Source organism: Brachyhypopomus gauderio, chromosome 13, assembly GCF_052324685.1.
Source record: "Brachyhypopomus gauderio isolate BG-103 chromosome 13, BGAUD_0.2, whole genome shotgun sequence".
Lineage (NCBI taxonomy): Eukaryota > Metazoa > Chordata > Actinopteri > Gymnotiformes > Hypopomidae > Brachyhypopomus > Brachyhypopomus gauderio.
This window is the reverse complement of record NC_135223.1, coordinates 3,543,891-3,567,999: the sequence shown is the minus strand read 5'-3', so window position 1 is coordinate 3,567,999 and position 24,109 is coordinate 3,543,891. Positions and strand designations below refer to the sequence as shown.

At 40.3% G+C, this 24,109-nt stretch overlaps 1 protein-coding gene across 12 annotated transcripts in view; it reads right to left on the bottom strand.

Annotated features, from left to right (window-relative positions):
* Window positions 1–24,109, bottom strand: part of asic1c (acid-sensing (proton-gated) ion channel 1c) — a 146,259-nt gene that overhangs the window by 106,605 nt on the left and 15,545 nt on the right. The window contains exons 1-2 of one of the 12 annotated variants that reach the window (XM_076970618.1): window positions 19,134–19,508; window positions 17,904–18,506 (exon numbers count right to left, since the gene is read on the bottom strand). The exons of 7 other annotated variants lie outside the window; for them this stretch is intronic. In XM_076970618.1, the coding sequence (XP_076826733.1) occupies window positions 17,904–18,467 (564 nt within the window). In that variant the 5' untranslated portion in view covers window positions 18,468–18,506; window positions 19,134–19,508. Of the gene's footprint in view, window positions 1–17,903; window positions 19,509–24,109 lie in introns of those variants that run through there. 4 more of the 12 variants (XM_076970622.1, XM_076970617.1, XM_076970621.1 and 1 more) reach the window with 4 other exon arrangements.

The following is a 24,109-nucleotide window of genomic DNA, read 5'->3' as shown; positions in this document are numbered from 1 at the left end:
GCTCTGTACCTCTGCAGGACTGATGGATGCATGATTACTTTAGACGTACTTTTTTTCACAGCCATGTCAAATCGAACCACAGCCCTCAGCCCCGGACATGTAACGCGTGACGTTCAGGAAGCCTCACAGTTGCCTCATTTGTTTGTCAATCGGTGGATAACAAAATGGCAGTCCCCTGTCTGTGAGTTGCCTTCCTCAGAGACCTCACAAATGCAGAATACAAATGATCTGTGATATTTAAACGGATGCTAACATTTGCGGTGCCCAAACAGTGCTCCCTAGCCCAGCTCTGGGCAGTGATAAACACATGCAAATGGTCAGGGGATAATTGGGTAGTGCCACCACTTGAAGAGTTCAAAACATTAGTGTTCTGTTAACATGTTTAAAGAGCACGGTCCCACGACCTGCTGTTCTCTCGCGTGTTGGAATTCATTTCCACAAAACAAAACAAACTCATCAATTCACAAATGAACCTAATGATCAAACTTAATGAAATAAATCATATAATCAAATAACTAAATATTGGCATGCTTGTAAAGGGAGATTTCATGCCATTCTTTCACACTTCAGTACGTTATAATATAAGAAGCCACAATTGTAAGAACGTCCGCACTACTGTTGATCCTTCTGCATTCTTTCAGCGATTTAAGAATGGCCAAAAAAAGTAATTAAAAGTCTTTAAATCAATACTCAGACAAAAGGAGGGCAAGTTTTAAAGGGTATCTGAGGAAACAGCTTAGAGCTGACTGAATTGTGATAAGAAGCTGGAGCATCAAACTATCTTTTGATTACTTTATATGAACTAATAAACCATCAATTCAAGAACTAATAATGCAATCAGGAACCTTGATAAAGTTTAAACCTCAGGCCGATTCTTCTTCATTGTCTTTTTTAAATATTTTATTTTTGATCTTGAAACTTTTAATAAATGGTAAATTCCCCTTGGCAATTTCACTAAAATCAGTCTAAATGAGGCACATTTGTCCCCCATATATCCCAAAAATGACAAATGTATAAGCATATAACATGACCTGGCAGTCAACATCCTAACCAAGCAGGTTGTCACATTACGTAGCCTAGATTTTGTTTTGTCGTCATGCCCCGTGTTGTTATTCATTATTAACAACAGATAGGCGCTCCTGACTTGAACGCTATGACACACTTCATGCGATGGGTAATGTTTTTCACCACAACAGAAGAAGAAGCATGAAGCCTGTACTTCATTTATATGCACACTAGAAACGTTCACCCTTTGGGCCTTAAACAGCCACGTCAGCGATACAAAAGGCATCAACCTGCACAGGGTATCTCTTCAGTAGCCGACGGAGGAGGTGCAGCACATCTGTTCTGTGGACACCGATCTGCACTGCTGCACAGCTACAACGACCCATTCGGGTCAAATCCAGCAGTCACATAGGACTGGCTGTAGCTTTTTTGCACATCTTCGTTAACATGCTTAAGCTCATATTGCTGCTTTATGGGCACGGAAATCACAGTGTGGTATGGATATGTGCGTAGCAGCTGATCTGACTAATCAGCATTACCTTAAAGTGAGAAGTGAGGCTTATCCTAAATTATATATTTAACACCTGCATCAGTCATAATTGTTATGCTAAATAAAATCATACCTACAAAAACACTACTGAGCTGTACAACTAAAATGATGCATATTTATAATCAAAGGACTTCATATGAGCACCAACACCAAGTATATTTGTCCATTTAGATATTCCCACCAGCTAGCAAGTCCATTAACAGAAGTGTCTGATTCAGCAACCCAAAGCTGGCTATCTTGTGTCAAAACTGATGAAAACGTGTAATTTTCTCAATACGGAGTTTTCATTCAAGCACCCAATTAAAGCAGTCTAACTTGTATCGGAATAATCCTCCATCTCCTTGATTGGCCACTGTATGAAAATAATAAGTGCATCTATTTTTCAAGTGTGTTCGTCATCTGTTAGAATGAATTTCATTTCAGTGTAATCAAGGTAGACAAATAGTCCCGAATCTTGAAGTGAGCCATGCTAGTCTGTATAACCCTTTATAACAGATCATTTTGAGACATTTTCTTCTGTGATTATGGAATAGTGTGATGGATTAAAACATCTGAGAGACAAAACCCCCCAAAAAACGATTTCCCCCTCCAAAATAACTTTCTTATCTAGAAGACATCCTTGTCTAGAAAATGCAACTGATTTCTGTGTGCTGTGAGAAAGACATAAGAGGGCTGAAACGATTTCAAAGTTGTCAAGTGATTTTATCATCATTACGTCACTAAGTGACGAAAAAGAATACATTATGTTTCCTGCTGTTTCTCTTTGCCATGACAGAAAGCCAAGAAGCAGAAGAGATAAAGCTCTGGAATGCTGAATGCACGTGCAGATAAAACCAACCCATTTTGAAAATTTCCTATAAAGTTCTCCAGTTTTTTTTATTATAATTGCAAACGCTGGTACCTGGTATCGGATTACTGTGAGCATAGACGCGTCTGCTGCCTCTGTTTTTCTGTTCTCATGGCAACACTACGATATAAGCTGTTTAACGTGTGGCCTTAACCTCAGCATAGCAAGCAATAAATAGCTGTAAATGTCTAGATTTGGCAAGATGTATTTATATATGTACAGAAAGAAACCCATGAGACATGTGTAAATTTTTTCGATGCTCTCATTGATGCTGATTACTTCAGTCTCCCACTGACAATATAGTAGTAGTAGTACTGCCTCTACTATTTAGCACTACGCACCGACTATCATAGTGTCTGCAGGCTGGCAAATCCAAACTGAAGCTGACCTCCCTGTGAATGCTTGACCCTTGTTTAAATCTCTTGCTACGAGCTACCACCCAAAGATTAGTGATTCTTGAGGTTCAGATATCAGAAAGATGGAACAAATTAAGATTCTTTGGATTCGGTCTGTGAACATGTCATTATAGGTCTAAGGTATTTTCGTAGCTATAAGCCATGCAGGGTTGCCAGGGAAACCATGTTGCAGTGTCCTGGACCCTAATCAGGTGACTGAGCTAGTCGACTTCAACAGAACACACGCTTGAGCTATATTGAAGGTTTTTGCTTTATACCATCAAAAAAAAAAAATTGTCAAATTTCAGTAGCAATCTGCTGCTTTTGTCAAAAGCTCCTAGCAGATCAGGTTCTTGTAAGATGTCAGTTTGCTAGTCCTTTCTATTTTGTGCGTGTATGCCAGAACAGCAGAAAAAAGTGCATGTCTGTCAGACCAGCTGAAACAGCAATGTTAAAATGGATTTAAAAAATGTTAAAACTTACATTCAGGCTACAAGTCCATATGAAAACACAATGCAGTAATGGAAAAGTGATTACTGGCATCCTGCTTGTTCTGTCCATGTTCTGAGTATGTTTGTACTGCTGATGTGTTTGATCAGCAAACACTTTTATCTATTGCTTAATCTTCAATTTTATTCTTTGAATCCTCACAACTAATTAATTTAAGCCATTGATGATCCTCCTCAAGCCCTTGTGGGATTATGGATATTCCTACCTAAACACCTTACACATTCTGGAAAACCAAAGGGTTTTGGCTTACCTTATTCACAACAACTTACAGTTTCAGGCATATTACAGAGTTATGTGAACACAGCACAAGGAGTCTTGCCCTTATAAGGTCTCTTGTTGGAATTGCATACAGCTCCTTGCCAGATGGGGTTTGACCACTAGTCCCACAAGGGAGAGGCAGCATTATCATCTGCTACACCGCACCAACTAGACCCTGCTCTCCTCATACTGATGGTCTCGAGTGTTTTCGTTTCATCACTCTTTTAAAGACTCGTATATGTGGCTTTGTCTTCTTGTTCTCAGGGGGAAGGTCTCAATAACCTGCAGTTTGTCTTCTAGAATATACTGCAATCCTGGTGGCAGTCATTCTGAGAATCTGTTATCATGTAGGACTTGTGTTGTTCAGCAGACAATGGTTATTCAACCATCAAATATGGGATCACTTTAATCATCTTTTTTATGTGGCCGATGATTTTGTAGAAGGACGTAGGAGTGTAGCATTTGCACAGGAGATTGTTCAGTGGCTGACTGGTAACTTTGAGAAATTGATCTTTTCTTTTTAGGGCAAAATGTTGTGGACATAAATAAAGAAAAAGAATCTTTAGCTTACGGTCTTATCTACTGTTCTCTGGGCTTAAATGTTGGGTGTTTGTGCCGACCAGTATCCTTAGTAAATAATATTGCTGCTATTGGTGATTTTAATATTTATGCTGGTTTGATACCAAGTTTAATATTAGTGGCTCTTTTAACCACTCATTTTAAACAAGTTTTGCACAAATCTTTAGACATTGTGATGGCCGAGAGAGTACATACAAAAAGGAAGCGATCACGCCAGTCTCAGAGAAAAACTTGCACCAATGTAAATTACTGCATACTGTGTGTGCGTGTGTGTGTGTGTGTGTGTGTGTGTGTGTGTGTGTGTGTGTGTGTGTGTGTGACTGTATTACTATGTTAATGTTTTGAATCATTATGTTAGTTTGCACTGCTTGTGTGTGTGTGTGTGTGTGTGTGTGTGTGAGAGAGAGTTAGTGAGTGATTATCAATCTATCCTATCTATATGTTTGCTTAATTGCACACTGGAACTGGTTAAACGCAATTTCAAACTTCTGTGTTAACCTTGTTACATAGATTTTTTTGACAATAAAGTTCTCTTGAAATCTTGAATGTAAAGCCCATGACAAATCCAAATGATGGATGCAATAACCAGCAGTCAACTGGTACAGAGACCAGACATATATAGACAAACGACCTTCAGGTGTCAGGTTTCCTAATGGGCCCTGCCCACCCGAGAGACGAACACAACTTCACAACAACAGGACAACATGAAATACTGCCACTGCTGATGGAGGCGGCCGGCAGGGGGCCTCCGTACTGTGACAAAAACAATTTTTTTTTTTTATTATTTTGCCTATACATTTCCAAACATCCAAACAATTTTCAGATTGCAGAAGCTCATATTTGACTCAATCTACTAATATTAACAATCTAGTTCAAATATTCAGATACCTCATTCTATAAAATAATTATATAGATTATAGAAGACCTTTTTTACACTATATGACATGAGTTAAAGATGTGCAAGTAGTCTTTTTCCTAATAAATTACTGTTCTTCTATTGCAGTAGTGATAAAGATATAAAAGACAATGTCGCACATTTCCTGGGCTTGTAGTTTATCATAATGATTGCCAAATATGTTTGATTAGTTTGGGGTGTTAGCTATAGAATTTCTGCAGTTAGCTATGGGGTGTTAGCTATAGAATTTCTGTGCTTACTCGGCACAACTACAGCCTGATGTTGTTGAGTCAGTTTCATCCCACAGCAGTGACATCGTAATATGGTGTTTCACATACGCTTATTCCTTGTACTTTGGACACCTTATCCATTGAGGTTTTTTTTATAATGTTTTGATTACTATTGGGCCTGCATCCCATTCTGTTGTGAATAATTCAGTGACATCTGGTATTTTTTCAGAATGTAAAGCATGCTCTTGTTTGGCTGTTGAAGAAATCTTGTGTTCTGCGGAGTTTTAAATCTTTTTTGGGCCTAAATGAGATAATAGGTATAAATATCTACAAATGTCCTATTGCTGTTTGCTGCTGTAGCTTTTGAGAGGTTCAGCTCTGGACCCCTCGTTGTGGGCGTGTTATTACAGTGTCTGTGTCTAAATCTTTTTTGGGCCTAAATGAGATAATAGGTATAAATATCTACAAATGTCCTATTGCTGTTTGCTGCTGTAGCTTTTGAGAGGTTCAGCTCTGGACCCCTCGTTGTGGGCGTGTTATTACAGTGTCTGCGTCTAGTTATGTCCATGTTTGTAGTTCCATGTGTGTGGGTCATTTGTGAGCGTGTTCACCTGTGCCTTGTCTCGTGATGACGGGGGAATGTGTTATTCACCTATTTAATGTGTGTTCGCGCAATGTCTCGTGCTTGTCTTTGTCTAAAGTTCGTGCCTGTGTGAGTCACGTTTGTAAGTGCTTGCGCTATCCGCGCTGAACTTAACGTTTTGTGTGATTAAACTTATATGTTTCACTGTTACTTTGTTCGTTGTGCAGGCTCCATATGTTTGTGAAAGGAATCCTATGACGCTAGTGTCCAGGATTGAAGGTCTCCAAACAGGGAGTCCTTAGATAGGCTGAGATTTTAGGCCTTTTAGTTTGTGGTGTCCTGGGCTGTATACTGGTGTTTGTAGTTCAACAGTGAACAACATTGTGCCTGGTGACGTGATCTGAGAGGTAGGCTGGCTTTTATATTAGAAAATGTGAACAATCCACTTCTACATGTTTTATGAGGGTTAATTTGCACTGTTTGTTTCTTTTAACTAGTGGTTAAGCAGCAGCTTGCATGAAGTTATCCTGGTTAACCGTGAGTGTGGTTTTATAAGACTAGAGCTTCCATCCTGTCCATGGGCGAAGTTAGTATCCCACCCTGATGAAGTGAAGACCACTGCGTCAGTGGTTGCCAGCTGCTGTTTTCTTATTATTTTTATACCTTTGTGATTTTGTTTTAAATTCTACCATAACAAACGGTTTTCTTGGGAACTGCTCTGGGGTTTGGATGACCAGTTTTTTTTAATTACTCATTAACTCTGTACGGATTGTTTGCAGCTTTTAGAGTTGAACCTGAGCTGCGGAGTAAAGTATTTTTGTCATTGTTAGTTTGGAAATTTTCTTTTTAGTTCTTTTTAGTAATGTTATGATTATTTTCTTTTTTATTCAGATGTGGCTACAACTGTGGCAGATACTGGGGAACTTGGGGTCAACCATAGTTGCAGGTGTGTTCACTGGTCATGTGATTTTGTAGTGTTTTAAGGTTGCTGTGCAGTGGTTTTAAGAAGTATTCACGTGTGTTATTATAGTCCCGTTTAGCTGACCCTATACTGCCTCATAACCTGGGCTCATAGCAGGTCGCTTAATAACTTGAGGTTCAGGTTCATTGAATGTGGCTTGATCTAGCTTTTAATAAAGATTATATTTTGTACGCATTCACGTTTTATGCTCACCTTCTTTTAGAGTTCCCCTTACTCTAAAGTAAAGTATAAATTAAGGGGTGGCGTAGTCTGGTAACCCCTAGCCAGGGGACGCTACACACAAACCAGCTCAGACTGTTGTAACATGGCAGAAGCCAATCAAGCAACAAATGGAGCAAACTTTTTTTTTTGTGTATTGTGTATGTCACGTTACGGCCCCTGACCCCTCCCTTTTGGGCATGTGTTTATGTCATCTACATCTAGTCGTCTGCGTCTGTGGATCTCCGTGGGTGCGGTTACGTCTGAATGTGATCATCCGTCTCACCTGTGGCTCGTCTCGTCATCACTCGGGGCTTACGTGGTGTGTCTATTTAATGTTCGTTTACGCCGTGTCCCGTGCTCGTCTTTGTCTGAGTCGTACATGTGTTTGAGTCTCGCCTCGCTTTATGTATATGTGTTATTCGTGCGCTGTCTGCGCTATTTTGTGTACTATTAAAAGTGACGTTCTGTGAAACCGTGGGACTCGTGCCTCGTCCTTCGCCGTACCGCGATCGTCACAGTGTATGACACAAATGACACAAAAGTTTAAAACAGCATGATGACCTCTGGCACATTCAATGATGATCATTTCTAGAGTACATTGAAAATTATTTCTACAGTAAGAACAATGATCATTTCTATGCATGAATTGCTTCATCTCCAGAGTTGCAATGTGGTTAGAGTAAATACAAGGTAAAATCTCATTAAAAACGGTTTTAAACGTAATACAATTTCATATTATAGCACATTAACAGTTACACAGCATTTTTAAACATATCAGATTTTAAGCTCTATTGTGCAAGAGAAAGGCACCAGTAGCAATTAACACTCCTTGAGATGGTATATGAAAGAAAAAGTCATGCTTTGAGCAACGCCTCAAAAGATGAATCCATCCTCCTCTGGGCAACACTGGAGAGTGGGATTTCGATATGAAAGTTACAAAACTGAATTAAGCAGAGATACCTGGATCCTACATAGCATATGACAGATGGTATAAGAGATAAGCCCATGGCTAACAATAAAAGCCTGAGCATGACATGCTGAACTGTTGGCGGTCACGGGCAGAGAATGTACAAAGAGAAGGAAACGACACAAAACGGCATGGAACACCAGCGAGCACAAAAAGGAACTAACACAGCATTAATGACCAACAACCACCCACACAAACACAAAGGACTAATAAAGGAACATCATGATGTCAGAGTGACACACAGGTGACCGAGCAGACGAGACTAGACACGCACCGTCTGGCACGGCGCAAAACCAAAATATACAACACATACACCGTAAACAGAAGGCACCGCTGCCGCCAGACAGGGGAAGCGGCGTCACACGCCATGTATAGAAGGATGCCAGCTTTGAGAATAATGTGAATAGGATGTTCAGCTTGAACATAAAAGTATGATAAAAAACAACTTCTTACATAAAATAATGTAAGAAAGAACAAGCTGGCCTGCAGTTACTGATAAATAAAGACTGTGCAAGAAGAATATTACAAACACTGAAGCTTCCACTAAATTAATGTGCAGTTTACTCTGAGGAGATGGAGCAGGATCAGAGCCAAGAAGCACTGTATAGAACCTACGTTCTGCAAAATAGAAATTTTGAATTAAAGTCCTTTGCAATGTTAAGTGTTTTGACAATATTCAGTAACTCATCAGCGCTTATAAACACGTTACACAATTAAAACACCATTCAGCACAAACATGCCCCTGAAGCAAAATTGAAAGAGTAACTGCGTCTCTCACTGTGTGGATTCAAAGCAGGTGGCACTGGGTTTTGAAAGATTCAATGGCCTCAGTGTATAAATATTAATTCAACAGAGGGTGGTCACTAAGCAACCAATTTAGAAGTGAAAACATGTCATAACTGTAGATGGATAAGAATTGAATTCAATGCTGGAAATCCGCTAAACTCACCAATACAGTAAAAATGGATACTGCTTAGATTTACAGCTGCTAGTTATATAAAGGCATTGTTTTTCTCTCTCTCCCTCTCTCTATTAAGGGAGAAATTGAGGGAGAACTTGTTGAAGGAAATGTTCAGCTCGATGGCTCTGTGGACCTTCCCTCGGCTTGATCTCCGGTCACCTTCAGACCTCTGGTCATAATTATTCCCGGCCAAAAAGCCCACATGATGTTGTGCTGTAGCTTTTTTTTCCCAACCATTCTTATTATTAAGCAACGCCTTCGGTTCACTGGTGGTCCAGGTCTTATTACTGGTGAAGCACCATGCTGTATTGGTGCGGTTGGTGTTATCCACACAGAAGTTAATGTACTCTTTAATGTGCCAATGTTAATGTGAAGTCATTTATTAACGTGCATGACGTGTAAAATGGGTTGTTTGAACACGGAAGACGGTGGACGAGGAAGGGAGAATTCCACAGCACAGCAAGGCTTCACGGAGTAGTGTAGAATAACTGGAGAATTAATTAGTTGCAGGGGTTCCAGGCCACCAAAGCTTATAACCTTTCATAATGTCAGAATATAAGGGTGTGGACTAAATACATGATGGCATAGGAAGACATTTATTAGCACGGCCTCGATTTCATATATACAAAACTGTTTTCCCGTTGTCTTTGACAGGAGTCATTTGCTGAATTGGCTATTGGACCACAGCCATTCTGCAAATCAATATTGGCTAATTAGGTATCAAATATGTAACACAATGCATTTGGTGGCTTGTTCTAGGTTTATGTCTCTCTGTGTCCACCCAAAAACAAAATAAAAAGTTAATTAAAACACTCATGAGGTCCTTAGCCAGCCAGACTGAGTTAACTGCTAGAAGAATCAGTGTTTCTCCACATTACAGTGTATAGCCTTGCTGGTAAGACACGCCCTTCTAATAGGATAGGTTTTTCAGCATAGTCTTTTACAATGTTAAAATCTAGAAGCCCTTGTTGACAGGTATGCACAATGCCTCTTAAATGACAACGGCAGAAGCCATGCTTTAATTATGGCTTATGGGGCAGTCATGGTCCTTTGGTAGGTAAGTGGTCTTGTGACCGGAGGGTCGTAGGTTCGATTCCCAGGTTTGAGGCCATGACTGAGGTGCCCTTGAGCAAGGCACCTAACCCCAACTGCTCACCGGCCGTCGGGCTAGGGCTGCCCACCGCTCAGGGCATGTGTGCACAACAAACCCCTAGTAATCCCTAGTGCATGTTTGTATGCGTGTTCTAATTGCACAGATGGGTAAATGTGGAGGACAAATTTCGATTGTGTTGAAAAATCACAGTTGACAAATATGGCACATTTCACATTATTTAGTCTAAGTGCTGTGACTGACTGTACCACTGTATCTATGGCTGAGGGCAGTGAGCACACCCATGAATCTTGCAAGCAGTAAACCTGTAGTCTGACCACTGGACCCAAGAGCCAGATCTCTGACACAACAGCAAGAACACATTGCCCAAGCAAGGTTCTCCACACAACCCCATCTTCCAGGGGGTGATAGACTCCCATCACAACCACTTTTTCTTTTTCTTTTTTTACCTGCAGATATTTATGTAATATGTAATTCTTACAGTTGAAGAGCCTACATCATCAACGTAACATTGAAGCCAATGTCCAACCGCTAGCCTAGTGAGAAGGCTTCTAAACATGAATGCATTGTTGACAGTTCTTTAGCAAAAGTAGCTATGCATTACTAATGATGCAGTCATATACTAGCCATTAGTCAGCTTGCTAATGAAATCTGCAGTCACTGAAGAGTTTCAAAGAGCCCATCACTCTTCATTCAATTCAGAAGCACTTAGCCATTTAGGCGAATTCTGCCTCTGTGGATTTCTGCATTTGACTTTAAGTATATGGGCTGGTTTGACCTGCTTGAGCTCTACGAAGCAGTGGACCCTTAGGTGAAAGTAATTTACGGTAAACTGACCTAGGTGCAACTTTAATGGAGCTGCAGTGTGTTTCGTACTGTCAGAGATGGGGCTCTTTGACTGCTTGTCTAACATACCTGATACACTGAAGAAGCTAAGGGTGCCAGACACAGCCTCATAAGACCGTGATTAGCCAAGTTTCCCAAAAGCATTGCAAGAGCTCCTCGTGTTGTCCCTCCACTCTCCACTTTTCCCAACCCTTTAAAAAGTACATAAAGCATTGCATGAAAGGAACATTCTAGCACTAAACTTCAAAAGCGTATTTTGTTTCAGCATTTAGGATAATTCAGAAATGATTTCATGTATCAAATGCTTCGTTCTTGAGGGACAAATGGTGCAAAAATGACCTTGCATAGATGTCCTTTGGGAATAATTATGATTACAGAATGATGTTAAAAACTAATTAGTGCTAAATGTAGCAATGTAACAGATGGTTTATTTATTACATTTCATTGTGAGAACAAACAAAGGAAACAATGTGTATGCATGTTACAGTTTTTTACTGTTATACCCCATGCTTGACTGAAAGTTGTGGGCAATGATGCAACTATAACTAATGCTATAGTCATCTGAACTCACTTTTCTCTCTATTGGTATATTAAAAGCTATTTAATTCAAATAGTAATACCAATGTGCTTAATTCTTGCTCATGTTATTTTATTTTATATACATATTATATATGTGTTTCATTATTTTAAAGAGTGCTGGTCCTATCCTACACTTCTGCTCAAACTGGAATATAGGTGGAGAGAAAGAGAAAGATGTAAATGCTGATTTATAATTCACAAAGTGATACTTTGGCTGATATGTATAGCTGGACAATTCAGTCCATTTAGGAAGTACTAATAGCCGCAACAACAGTTCTCTTGGCTACCGAAAGAAATCAGGAGGAAGAGGGCCACTTACAGTAAATCACCACAAATACCATCAGTATGACTTATGATAATATACACAATGTGGATTTGAGAGAGAGAAGGAAAGCAATTAAGGACTGTAAAATACAGAGAAGTAAATGTGTGTCCCTTTTCGTTCCCTTCAGGATTATACTTTTATGACTCATTCCAATGGCTTTTAACATTAGACCTGCACTGATACATAAAAAGTGCATATAAACAAACAAGAGGCTTTGCCAGTTTCACTCGATTTGATATTTATATAGCATCAACATGCTCCAATACCTGATAGTGCAGGCTAAAGCAAGTCCCTTTTTAATACAGTTAATTCACAGTCACACAAAGAGCATCTGATAGAGGGCAGTCTATACACTGGTCAATCAGATGTAAGGAAAACCATCATTTCTTAGACACATGCTTAAGTTTCAGCTGTAAAAAAGGAAAAATTCATGCCTTTACAGTAAATCACCTTAATCACAAACAAGATGACTAGGGGGATAAAGACTGGCATGATCCTCAAAGAGGAAGAGAGAGAGAGAGAGAGAGAGAGAGAGAGAGAGAGAGAGATGAAACTAATTAAAGTGCATCTGCAGCAATGTTCCAGTTGAATGACTGTAGCATGGCTGTCAGCTCCGTACCTGCTCATAACACGGGTGACGCCTTTAATCCATCAGACTGGCCAAATAGCACAGATATTAGGTTTGGCGCCATATATTATGGTGACACACGTTTAGATCGACATACACTGCACACAGTTGAGGCACACTAACTACAGACTGAATTAACTGAAAAAATTATAACTATGATAATACACTGCAAAGTGATAAACCGAATGCAAGATGAAATTCAAGGATTGTAATATAAAGTTCATATGAGCACAAGACTCACCTGCCAATGTGCTACTGCTTATAAAATCACCTGCGTGCAGTGAAGAAACAACCTACAGGTGATACTATAGTGAACAACTGGCTGACCAAAACTGACTGCAGTGTTCGTGAAATACTGGATGGCACATTAATGGAGAGCCTCCCACAACACATCAACATTGTTATACAGAACCAAAGTGGACTGATATAATAAAAGCATGTTTGCTTCAAGCCACTTGTGTCCCAGAACCTTCGCATATTAGCGTTTTGGTCCACTGTGCATAGAGTGCGCATACACTGATCACAGATCTGGAGGAATATGTAGTGGCTGCTCAGTCCATCACTGCTAAATGTACCATGTTCCATTTCTGTGAAGTGTTAGGTGTAACCTGTTATATTGATTTTAACTGCTTTCTTTAATGCACCTTTCATCAGTGTTTCTCTAATGTTCTGTATATGAATCAGCAATCAATAGACCAAGAAATCTAAAAAATTGGTAATGGTCAAAGCTCAAGAGGGTGTGGAAATGTGTGTGCACTGGTGTGAGGTTCAGCTTCATACAAATCCCTCTTGAATTTCCTATCAATAGTCTTGTAAGTTTGCAACTCCATTTGTGTAATGTGGTAGAAAGAACAGTGTTACATGGTCTGATACTTAAAAATGTAGTTTGTGAAGTTTGTGAAGCCGCACCTGTGAACCCACTGCCTTCTGCTGTATGACTTAGGAGAGAATTGGCCCGTGATTGTATGCACATCTCTGAAGCAATCGTCAGCACTAAAAGAGATGCTATACAAGCCAGCATACTAGAAAGACCTTATACAATTAAGCAACAAATTCATTTCAGACATCAGATGACAGTGGCACTCGGTAGTAAGGGCAGAGAATGGTCTCCAAGTGTTTGACTGTCATCACTTGTAGCTCAAATCACTGCAGAAACCATGTGGTACGCAGCCAGTGTTTGAAATGTCAGAGACCTGATGGGAATGCACAGTGTTTGGTGCATGCATGAGAACACACACCATTACCATACCATCACACATGCACTCCCATACATACCCAAGACTATCAAACATCATGGGGCAAATGTGTGCGCGCACGCACACACACACACACACACACACACACACACACACACACACACACACACACACACACACACACACACACACACACACACGACATGACTGCTGTTGTGTCATCGCTATGACCTAGCAAGTGTTTGCCATTATGCACAACAAAAGCAATTACCCATGAATGATTTGCTTTGGTGAGGCAAAGGCTTGTTGCTAGGCAACACTCATGTAAATGAAGAAAGCCCCATCTCTGACTAAAAAGTACAGAGACAGTTACTGATGTGATGGAGGAGGCTTTAAACTGAGACAATATGACGATGATTCAACTTAGATGCCCAAGTAAAAGCATAGAGGCCTCTGCCAGAACGCTTGTGATTTGAAGTTGGATATAATCGATAAGGGCTTGCAAAACCTACCAAATCTGCAAAATCCACTTTTGCAAGAGGCCATTTGATCAGACACTGATATGAAATGAGCTTTTGCCAAAACACATCAATTCCTTCCAAGCTGAAGGGTCACAAATCAGTATGTTCTCTTTAAGTAAACAGCTTCCTTACTGAACTACACGGTAGTGTTTTACACAGTATAATATGAAGCCACAGTAATTGTCTTGTAAACTCAGTGGCGTTTTGCTTATAGTCATTCACTACACTACAGCATTATTGGAATTACGGTTCTCAACACACTGTTGAGAATCTTATAGTACAGCATTTACAATTATTTACTTCCAGTCATATACCCACTAATTAGTGCAAGCATCAAAATGTTTAGAAAATCTCATTTATGCTTGTTCTAATCAAGTATGAACTGATAAAAAAGGTGGAAGTGACATATTGAGCAAGTATCTTTAACCCAATCAGTACAGCATATGATTAAAACCTGAGTCATCAGTGTTATATCAGCAAATATGTGATATGACCTGATGTGATTTTTACTATGAATACAACAAAACGAAACTTTTTTCTAAAATTTCTAAAACCCATCTCTAGACTGGGCAAATACAAAAACACAGAAACCAGTTGTTATGTTAAATATTTCAAGTCAGTGAAGCTGCTTGAAGAATCAACCAGAACTAAAACTGTCTACCAAATTGCAAGGCTTCTTTCAATTTTCAGACTTGAATATGCCCACGTTTTTCACACAAAATGGTAACATGGCAGCTACAGTTGTCCACAAATCATCAAATCCTAACTGAACAGTACTCTAACTCAAGTGAAATTGAATATTCCTTTACCAGTGTTTTTGAAAAACTATGCATCTGACTTGGGTATAACACCACAGTTTAATAGGTGTGCTTTTATAATAATCTCATTCACTTATGCTTGTGGAGCCTTCCATGCTGACTAATCACCCTGAGGTCCTAACATACTGTAATTGTAGAGCAATACCCCATTTTTTCTAACCATATACCAACTCTTACCATGAACCATGCACAGCTACGCAACAGTTTGCCTTTTGAGAATAATGTCTAATCATATTGGCCTCTGTGCAATGCCACAGTCATTACTGCTCATTTCAGTGAGTGTTAAACACTATATTCTGTGGTCATTATCCTAGTAGGACTCTAGTAGGACTTTAATATAACATTGGAGCAAAGCCTTGGGAACTATGCACAGTGTCAGAGAAAGGAAATTTTATTTTCAGAGAAGCAGTATACACACACACACACACACACACAAACAATTTAAGCATATATTTATTTACTTAATTACCCACCCATTGCAGAATGTCAACTACATAGCAGTGTGTCCACAATGAGTCAATCATATTGGAACATAATCATTTGAAAACATATTTCCCTCAGTGAACAATAATTACACATTTGGCTGGTGTACTGATTTGTTATCTAAGCAATAATTTAACAAAAGGTCTAGAGCTAATTGTAAATATGTAATTTGCATCTGTCCTAGAGCTGATGTTTCACCATGATGACCACCAATGAAGTGCCAACTAAGGCAAAAAAATCTGAATACTTCAGAGACATAGACAAAACATTAGATGTGTCTCTCTGGTATATCATTTGGATCAGTGGTGGACGAAGTACAAACTACGTACTTGAGTTAAAGTACAGACACCCAATGTAAAACATTACTCCAGTACGTAGGAGTCTACTTGAGTAAAACTATGAGTTACTGGCCTTCAGATGTACTTAAGTATTGAAAGTAAAGGCTTTAATATTTAGCACCATGCTCTGCATGTAAAACCTGTCTAAATAGTTATTTTTTCTAACGTAAAGTGCCATGTTCAAATTTTTATTATTTCACATCAATGCATTTATCTAGCTGGAAGCTCCAAATACGATTAACTATTGTAAAACAAATAACTAGCTATTAACTGCCAGGCGTGTGATGCTAATAGAGTTTTCGGTTGTGTACTAGCAATAGCCTAATTAGCTAGCTAGGTAACTGACGTTGTATACAGTGCTAATGTCGGACTCATTTCAACATTCACAAAGAAACAGTTTGCTACAAGCTACGGTTAGATTCCTCATTACAGAAAATGGCCAGTAGGTCTATAAAAATAGCTTACCTCTACGTGTTTCCTTAGATTGGATGGGAGATTCTTATAAGAAGAAATCTTATGGGACTGAGACAGGCTGAGAAGGAACTTGAAAACGAAGTCATTGTTCTTTTCGACTACTTCAAATATTTCACTCAGATAAGGCCATGGGTTTTATGGGGAGTTACAGTGTTGGAATCTGTTCTCCAAACATTTAACGCTGTTGCAGTGACATTGAACCAAACCGCGATTGGTGCGCAGGCTTTGCGCTTCTTTTGTTTAATCACTTTTTAATGAACACACGCACCTGAAGGAACGACAGATTTCGCATAATGTAGTGGAGTAAAAATAAAAAGTTACAAAAATGGAAATACTTGGGTAAAGTAAAGAAAAAAAACACAAAAAAATTACTTAAGTACAGTAACGAATTACCTTTATTTCTTTAATGCCCACCTCTGGTTAGCAGAAAGAACTCACTGATGATTAGCAATTGTAAATAACATGGCAAAACCATTAAAATCTCTGCAGCAGAAAACCAAAAGAAAACTGTTAGCTATGTTGGAAAAACTAGGTGTCAAGAACACTATCCAATAAGAAAGCATAGAAGATTATTTCAAGCATCAAACAGCGGATTACACAGGAGCCACAAGACGCAAATTGTAAGACACAACAACACAAGGCTTGCTTTTAAAAAAGCAATAAAAAAAACAAACAAACTACAAAATCAACAAACAATAACAACAACCTATAATGCTAACAGAGCTCTTAAGCCAACTTCCAGATTTGCTACTTCTAGACAGATTTACTGGATGAAGATTCCTCGCTTTTTTTTACCCCAAATGTACTGGAAGAACAATCACAGGAGGATGTGAAAGTGACCTGAAATCGCTCGCGATCCAGCACATCGCCTGCAAACCTTGGTGGCGGCATGCTCATCTTTGCTGGAGATGACGATAGCAGCAACATGATTTCTAAAAAGCATAGGAGCCTCATAATGGCTCGAGTCCAATCAAACGTCTCACCTCACCAGGTGGATGGCCGGAACAATTTCTATCAGAACTGCTGGAGTGCAGTAGTCTCGATTATACAAGCCAATTACCTGACCCCAATCCTACTGGGTGTGTATTTGACTAATGAAATAAAACACTGAAGTTAAAAAACCTCCAGAAACAAACAGGACCTGAAGGCAGCTGTTGCACAGGGCTGCCGATGCATGCCAATGTTTAAGAAGGTCATAGGTCACAGGCCTTATGCTTCAGACCTTCAGCCAAGAAGGATTTGCAACCAAGTAAAAAAATACATTTAAGACTATTTAAATGTTTCCAATGACTTGTGGTTCTATTAATTCAGGGTAGTATGAAGAAAAAAGGCTATGATTTTTACATTGTTGAGTATACGTTCTTAAGTTGGGTCACTGTCCAGTTATTTACACACGGCACAGTAACTACAGTGTGAGCAGCGTTACCTCATTCATGGCAACTGAAAAAAAATGTAACTCAAGACACTATTTAACACCACAAGAGATTTGTCTCAGCGCAATTTTCTATTAGAAGGCAGCCAAAGAGACCTTTCCTCCTTTTTACAGCTGGTAAAGCAGACAGGCCTATATTAGGATACAAAGAGGAAGAAAGCTCAGTGATAACTGCATGGCAACACTCACTGTGGTGAAGTTGAAAGGGTAGCAAATCTCCCCTCTGAAGGTGCACTGCAGGAGCATGTCTCTGATGTCATGGCCAGTGCGGTTGTAGAAATCAGCCATATTAAACTGCTTGGGCTTGAAGTTGACAAAATTGGCCTTTTCCTTCAGAGCAGCGAGGATCTGCGGCTCGGCCAGATGGGGGTTTGCAATCTGGTAGTTCTCGTTGAGCAGAGCTAGCAGCTCGCCCACATGGTAAAGATCGTTCTTCGTCATCTTGGAGAAGCGGAACTCGTTGAGGTTGCAGAATGTGACGGCTGGAAACGTGAGGTTTGGGGCAGCCACCTCGTCCAGTTTGGTGACATGTGGGAACTCAAAGTAGTAGGACACGCGGTCCATGCAGACTAGTAGCAGCAGACTCAGAGAGCCAAGAAACGACAGTATCCAGAGGCAGCGGCGAAATGTCATGTGTCCATAGGCAAAGATGTGGCTCATGCCATGGAGTGTGGAGGAGTTGGCAAAGGCTTGTAAGTTCGAAGGCCTGATGCTCTCAATACTGTCTTCCGAGTCCGTCTTCATGGCTGTCATCACTCTTTTGTTCCTAATAAGAACTTACTTGCTATGCACCTAGTAACAGAAAGTAGATTTAGTAGTCCTCCACAACAGTGCAGGCTTCACAGAGAGCGCTCAAGTATAGTTAATAAGTATGGTTAATAGCAATGTTTTTCTCCTTTGTTTTGGTTTGAAAAAGTATCTCTTTAATCCCAGGCTTGTCTTTTGTTCCGTCTTCAAATCAGCTGTCAATTCAGAAAGATCCAAACATATAAAAGCTTCAGAATCCTTCAATCACATGAAGAAAAGGAGCACTGTGCAGTTTCAGAGCAGCGCTACAGTGGACAATGAAAAGTGCAAACAGACAAGAAAAGACGGACGAACATGGGAAATAAGGTGGAACTGCAACAGAGATATTGGCGCGGAACAAGGCACCAAGACTCAGCAGCTAACTGGACCCTACCTCATCCCTCCAGGAGGACTGGCTCCACATCACTCTAAAAATCGCATTCGGCGTATTTGTGAATGGGAAGATAAAAGAAAAAAAAGGAAAAAAAAAAGATGACAGCAACTCAGTTTTCGTCTCTCCGCCCCAGCTCTCCCCACCTCCTGCCTCTCCTCAGACGAAAACGAAGGGTCACAGACCTCCCCCTAGCCCTCCTCCTGTGTTTCGCTGCCGGGGGGCGGGGGGATTGTCAATACCTTCTCTTCGCTCCTCTGGGATCCACGATGAGCAGGGAGGGTTGCCTCTTGGTACTGAGAAAAGCCACTCTGGTCTTGCCCAACCAGTGAGTGTTCTCCTTCCAGATCTGCATCTGCAGATGCACACGCTGGCGACCGAATCCTTTCCCTCTTTCGTGAGCTGTTAGCTCGCTGCCTGTTCCCGTCTCACTCAGGCTCTTTAGTAGTCAGAATCCATCCCACTGCCGAGCGGCTGCTTCCCCAGATATTGTGTGTGTGTGTGTGTGTGCGTGTGTGTGTCTGTGACCGCGTGTATGTTTGCGTGTGGGGTTGTGAGAGAGAGTGAGAGAGGCAGAGAGATTGCAAGAGCAAGTGTGGGGGGAGGGCAGAGGGGGCTCTCACTCAATACACTGTCTCCGGGTTTCACAACAGAGAATCGCAGCGCCTCATCTACAATCTGGCTGTATAGCTACAGGTAGTTGCCTGTCACCATTCATGCATAGCATTGCAATTTCATCTTTCTCTCAGGACGGACGTTTAACGGGATTTTCTTCATCTCTCAGATCCACAGCCTCGTCTCAATTCCCCCTGGAATCCCACTGGATTTAATGGACGGCGTTTTCACAAGAGCACTAATTCAATTGTCAATTAGTGACATTCATGCTAGTCCCATCAGATAAACCGCCATATTTGTGGTAGCGGTTTTAGTCCCAGTGGCTTCCTCTGCAGACCAAGGAGGCCATTATGCAGATTGGCCATTTGAAACCTTGTGTCCTTGTTTAAGCTTGGTCAATAGTAGCTGTTCCTCAAGGGTTGAAAGTTCAGTTCACATGTTCACCCAACCTTTCCATTTTTCTTTTAAGCACCATGAGATTACGAGTCCTATGACATGCAAAGAAGGCAAATTACCATAACAATAATTGAATAGCCAAATGCTGCAACCCTTTCTCCACAGACTGAGTCGATATCCTGAAGAATTCTGTTCGGCAAAGACGTGTTAGATCTATGGATCTTTTATACAGGGGAAGCAAACATTGCATAAAATTGAAAATTACAATTTATGAGGATATGATAAATTATTATTGCAATGCAGCTATAAATATTTGCAACACAGTCAGCATATTCTATTTTCACGTAAGCTCATTGTTAGGTTTGGGAATCGTCTCTAGACGTAGATCATAGCCGCCGGGGTTCACAAACAGCAGTAAAAATTTCCTCAGCCCTCGGTGTTCCATAGCCAGCACTGGGAGAACAGATTCAAAATACACAAAAGAGTTCTAGAGTTTAATAAGAAGACATCTAGTTAAAAACAGAAGAAATAAAACGTGTCTTAAAACATCTGGCTAAAAATAATAAGACGTATGTATGATTGGTGTTTTCCTTATCAGGAAAGGTACAATTGACTGGATGTAGGGGTAATGGAAAAGATGGAACAGAGATTGAAGGAATAAAGAAATTCTAGCTGAGGGGCAGACACACAGATAATAAGAATGAACAAAATGTCAGAGTGTTCAGATCGAGGGTCACAGACAGTGAATCATAAATTCCCTTAACCTCATGGACACATGGCCCGACTCAGATTTCAAAATATATTAATAAATCTGAGAATAACTGCAGAGTTCTGAAAAGCTCTAAAACATACACCATTCCTCCCAATCATACCAACAAAGAAATGAACTCTTTCAAACTGATGTACCATCTGAGTAATGCTGATTTCACACAAGCTTATGGCCAAAAGCCAATTAATATCGTTATCTGTTCATAACCCACGTACCTCACCAGCACATTCACATGTACATTCATCACACAGGTGCAATTTAGACTACAAGGTGCAGCATACTACTTGCCACAGTATCACTGCAGACCAGATATTATTAGGTTGGTGGACCACTCTCCAGACAGCAGTGACGCCGACATGATAATGGACTGGTAGTGGGTGTTGTACTGGTGTTAATGTATCTAGCAGTGTTCTTCAGTATTTCGTCCGTGTCCAGGCGGCCCAATAAAATATCCATTCACCATAAGTTTTGTGGTAAGGAGTTAATGACTGGTGAGTTGGAGAAAAGATAAAGTCTGGGTGTAGGATAGAGGAACTGATCTCATACTGCATTTTCCTTTAAAGTGGTGGTAAAATAAAAAAAATTACGACATACAGAACTTGTGTCAATGTATGTTCACAGTGCTCGAGAAAGGAATAAAGACAAGAAGAGAAATGAAGGTCGAGTCAGCTACTTTGGGCTATCACTGAGCTGATGTATAACTGTTTACATGAGAATTTATTAGCAGGTTTACATAATTTGTGCATTGAAAAAGCTAGCTAGCTCAAGAAGCTGTAAACATATAAAGTTGCTGACTGTGGCTACAACATATTAGTATGTGTGCAAAATATGCAGGTCTGGAGTGTCCTGTTTTTATTTTACTAAAATTTGACATTACCCTAATTAACTTTTTGGAAAGGTTCATTTTCATGTTCTTGTACATGTTCCCATCAGGGAACGCACAAGCACTCCGTACCTCTTGTGAATAGTGCACAACTTCCATGGACCGCAAAACAAACTCACGCTGCTCTTTTTAGGATGAATGAGCACAAGATGAGAATCATAATTATGGGGCTGACGTAAAGGACATCTCAGACAATGCATCTCAGCTTCCTCTCTGGAAACGTGTCATGATACTAGCCCCGTATCCTAACCAGAAGGCAGGGAAGACACGCCAACTCATGACACTAACTAAACCCAGATTTATGCTATACATAAATAGCACCATCTCCCTTGGACCATCTCCATAGTACACGGACATTCTTCCATAACGTTCTTTTAAATTAGCTAGCTAATATAACACAACCTGTCAAACAGCTTACCACGATTAGTAGCTGATGGTGTTATTCAAGGAAAAGGAACAGAAAAAAACTAATCAGTAATGCAAGGAAGCTGCACTACAGGTTTCTACTCTTTGCAAGCTCAAATGGCATTTCACACAACCTTCAGATCAATTCAGGAAGAGCAGTAACCCCCCCACTCCCACGTTCATATGGAAACAAGGTGAAATGTGTTGTTTTTGTTTGTTTGTTGTTTGTTTCTTGTATGCCTGAACCCATTCCAAAACACACAAATTACAGACTCTTCTCTGACAACTGGTTCTCTGCAGGGCATACTTATTTTGGCACAGAGTATTCCTAACCTCCTACCAAGCAGCAACATAATGTCAGATGCAGAGTGTGTAGTCATGGATCATTTCAGGACAAAACAGTAAAATGTCAGAGACGCTTATCTAGATGCAGTCGAGTGACCCAACAATGACATGTGATTGCCACCCCACTTGACTCACATGTGTGCAATCGAGTGGAATGTGATCTTCCACAAAGATTACACAGACGGATATCTGAAGGATATATTTCTTAAAAAAAAGAAGAAAAAAAACAGAATTCAGAATGCAAGTATAACCAAACACATGGGAAGGGGTTAACCTGCTGGATACACTGAAAACCTTGCAAATATCAGGTCAAAGAAGTGACTCCACCATTGCATTTTATAGTTTTATAGAATTTTGTCATAGATCCTCTATTGTCAGTGAGAGAAATGGATTTAGGTTATAAGGGCACTTGTGATCCATCTCCTTCAGTTCCCACTGTACACAATGGCTCTGTGAGGGCAAACAGACGTGGAGACTTAAGGGGACATGTTTGCAGTGCTTGAGACTAAGAAGAGAAGGCACAGATCCAAAGTTTTACACAGATTTCACATCACTGACTGCTCTTAATAATAAGGTCCTAGGTGCATAGGCACACCAAAAGTTCTGTATGAGAATAGAAAAGCCATTGTTCCCAAATAAGCCAGTAGAGACAGAGGAACTATGCATGGTGTACAAACCTTTAACCTGTTGAAAAGACAAATTATATAAATCTAATACTTTAGAAATAACATGTAAAGGCGCTATGTGATGTGAATATTTAAAGAGAAGAACAGCAGGAGTGCAATTGGTTGAGTATAAGCATACTCAACTTATTACTCAACTTATTATTTATGTTGAGGGTGCGGGACAGATCGCCTGGACATAATGACCAGCAGTCAACTGGTACAAAGACAAGACCTATATAGACAAACAAACTACCCTCAGGTGAGACGGATCACGGGCTCCACCCACCTGAGGGACGAACACAACAACAACAACTGCCGCTGTGGACGGAGGCGACCGGTAGGGGACCGCCATACCGTGACAACTCTAATTATTCTATTATCCATGACTACTGACTACTGCCAACAGCCAGTTTAAAAACAGCCAAAAAAAAATTACATAAATAATTACATAAGTTACCTTTTAAATTTAATACGAAAGAGTTCACATGAAATGGGCCTACTGTGGGGAAATGCACATATCCAGCTACCTAAGGTATCATATGCTTTGAAATAATTTATAACATTGCTGAATGTTGCAGACAGGAAAACAAATCTTAAAAGTATGATCCATCAAGAACAAATCAGTGTCATCAAGAACAAATCGACGTAGCCTAAAGCAGCTAGAATAACTGAAAATGTGAATGCATGATTGTGACGGTCAGCACCAGGGGAGGGAAGAGCGCTAGTTCATCGAGATGATGGGACTCCTCAAAACGACTACAGGTGCTGGAATGATCATGGGAAAGCATGGATTTGCCTCAGGGGCTGAATGACAGGATGATGTATTAGATCACATTTTTAATTGGAATCCACAAAGAGTACATCTATAATATCTATAATTCCATCCAATTATAGCAGATCTCAGCTTCACTTGTTCATATAAGACAAATGTGCTGGAGCTCGGTTCTGTGATGATGCAGACCAGTAAAACCACAAGTATTCGGTGTCCCTCCCTTTGCATTCGTCCCAGTCCACTGGGAACCCTTGGGCTCTGATATAATTCTGCACGTGGGGAGACAGCCTGAGGCATGTTCCATAGAGGAGCCAGTCATCCAGTAAAACTCTCACACCATTTTGTTATAGTTGTTCCACTGAAGCGTG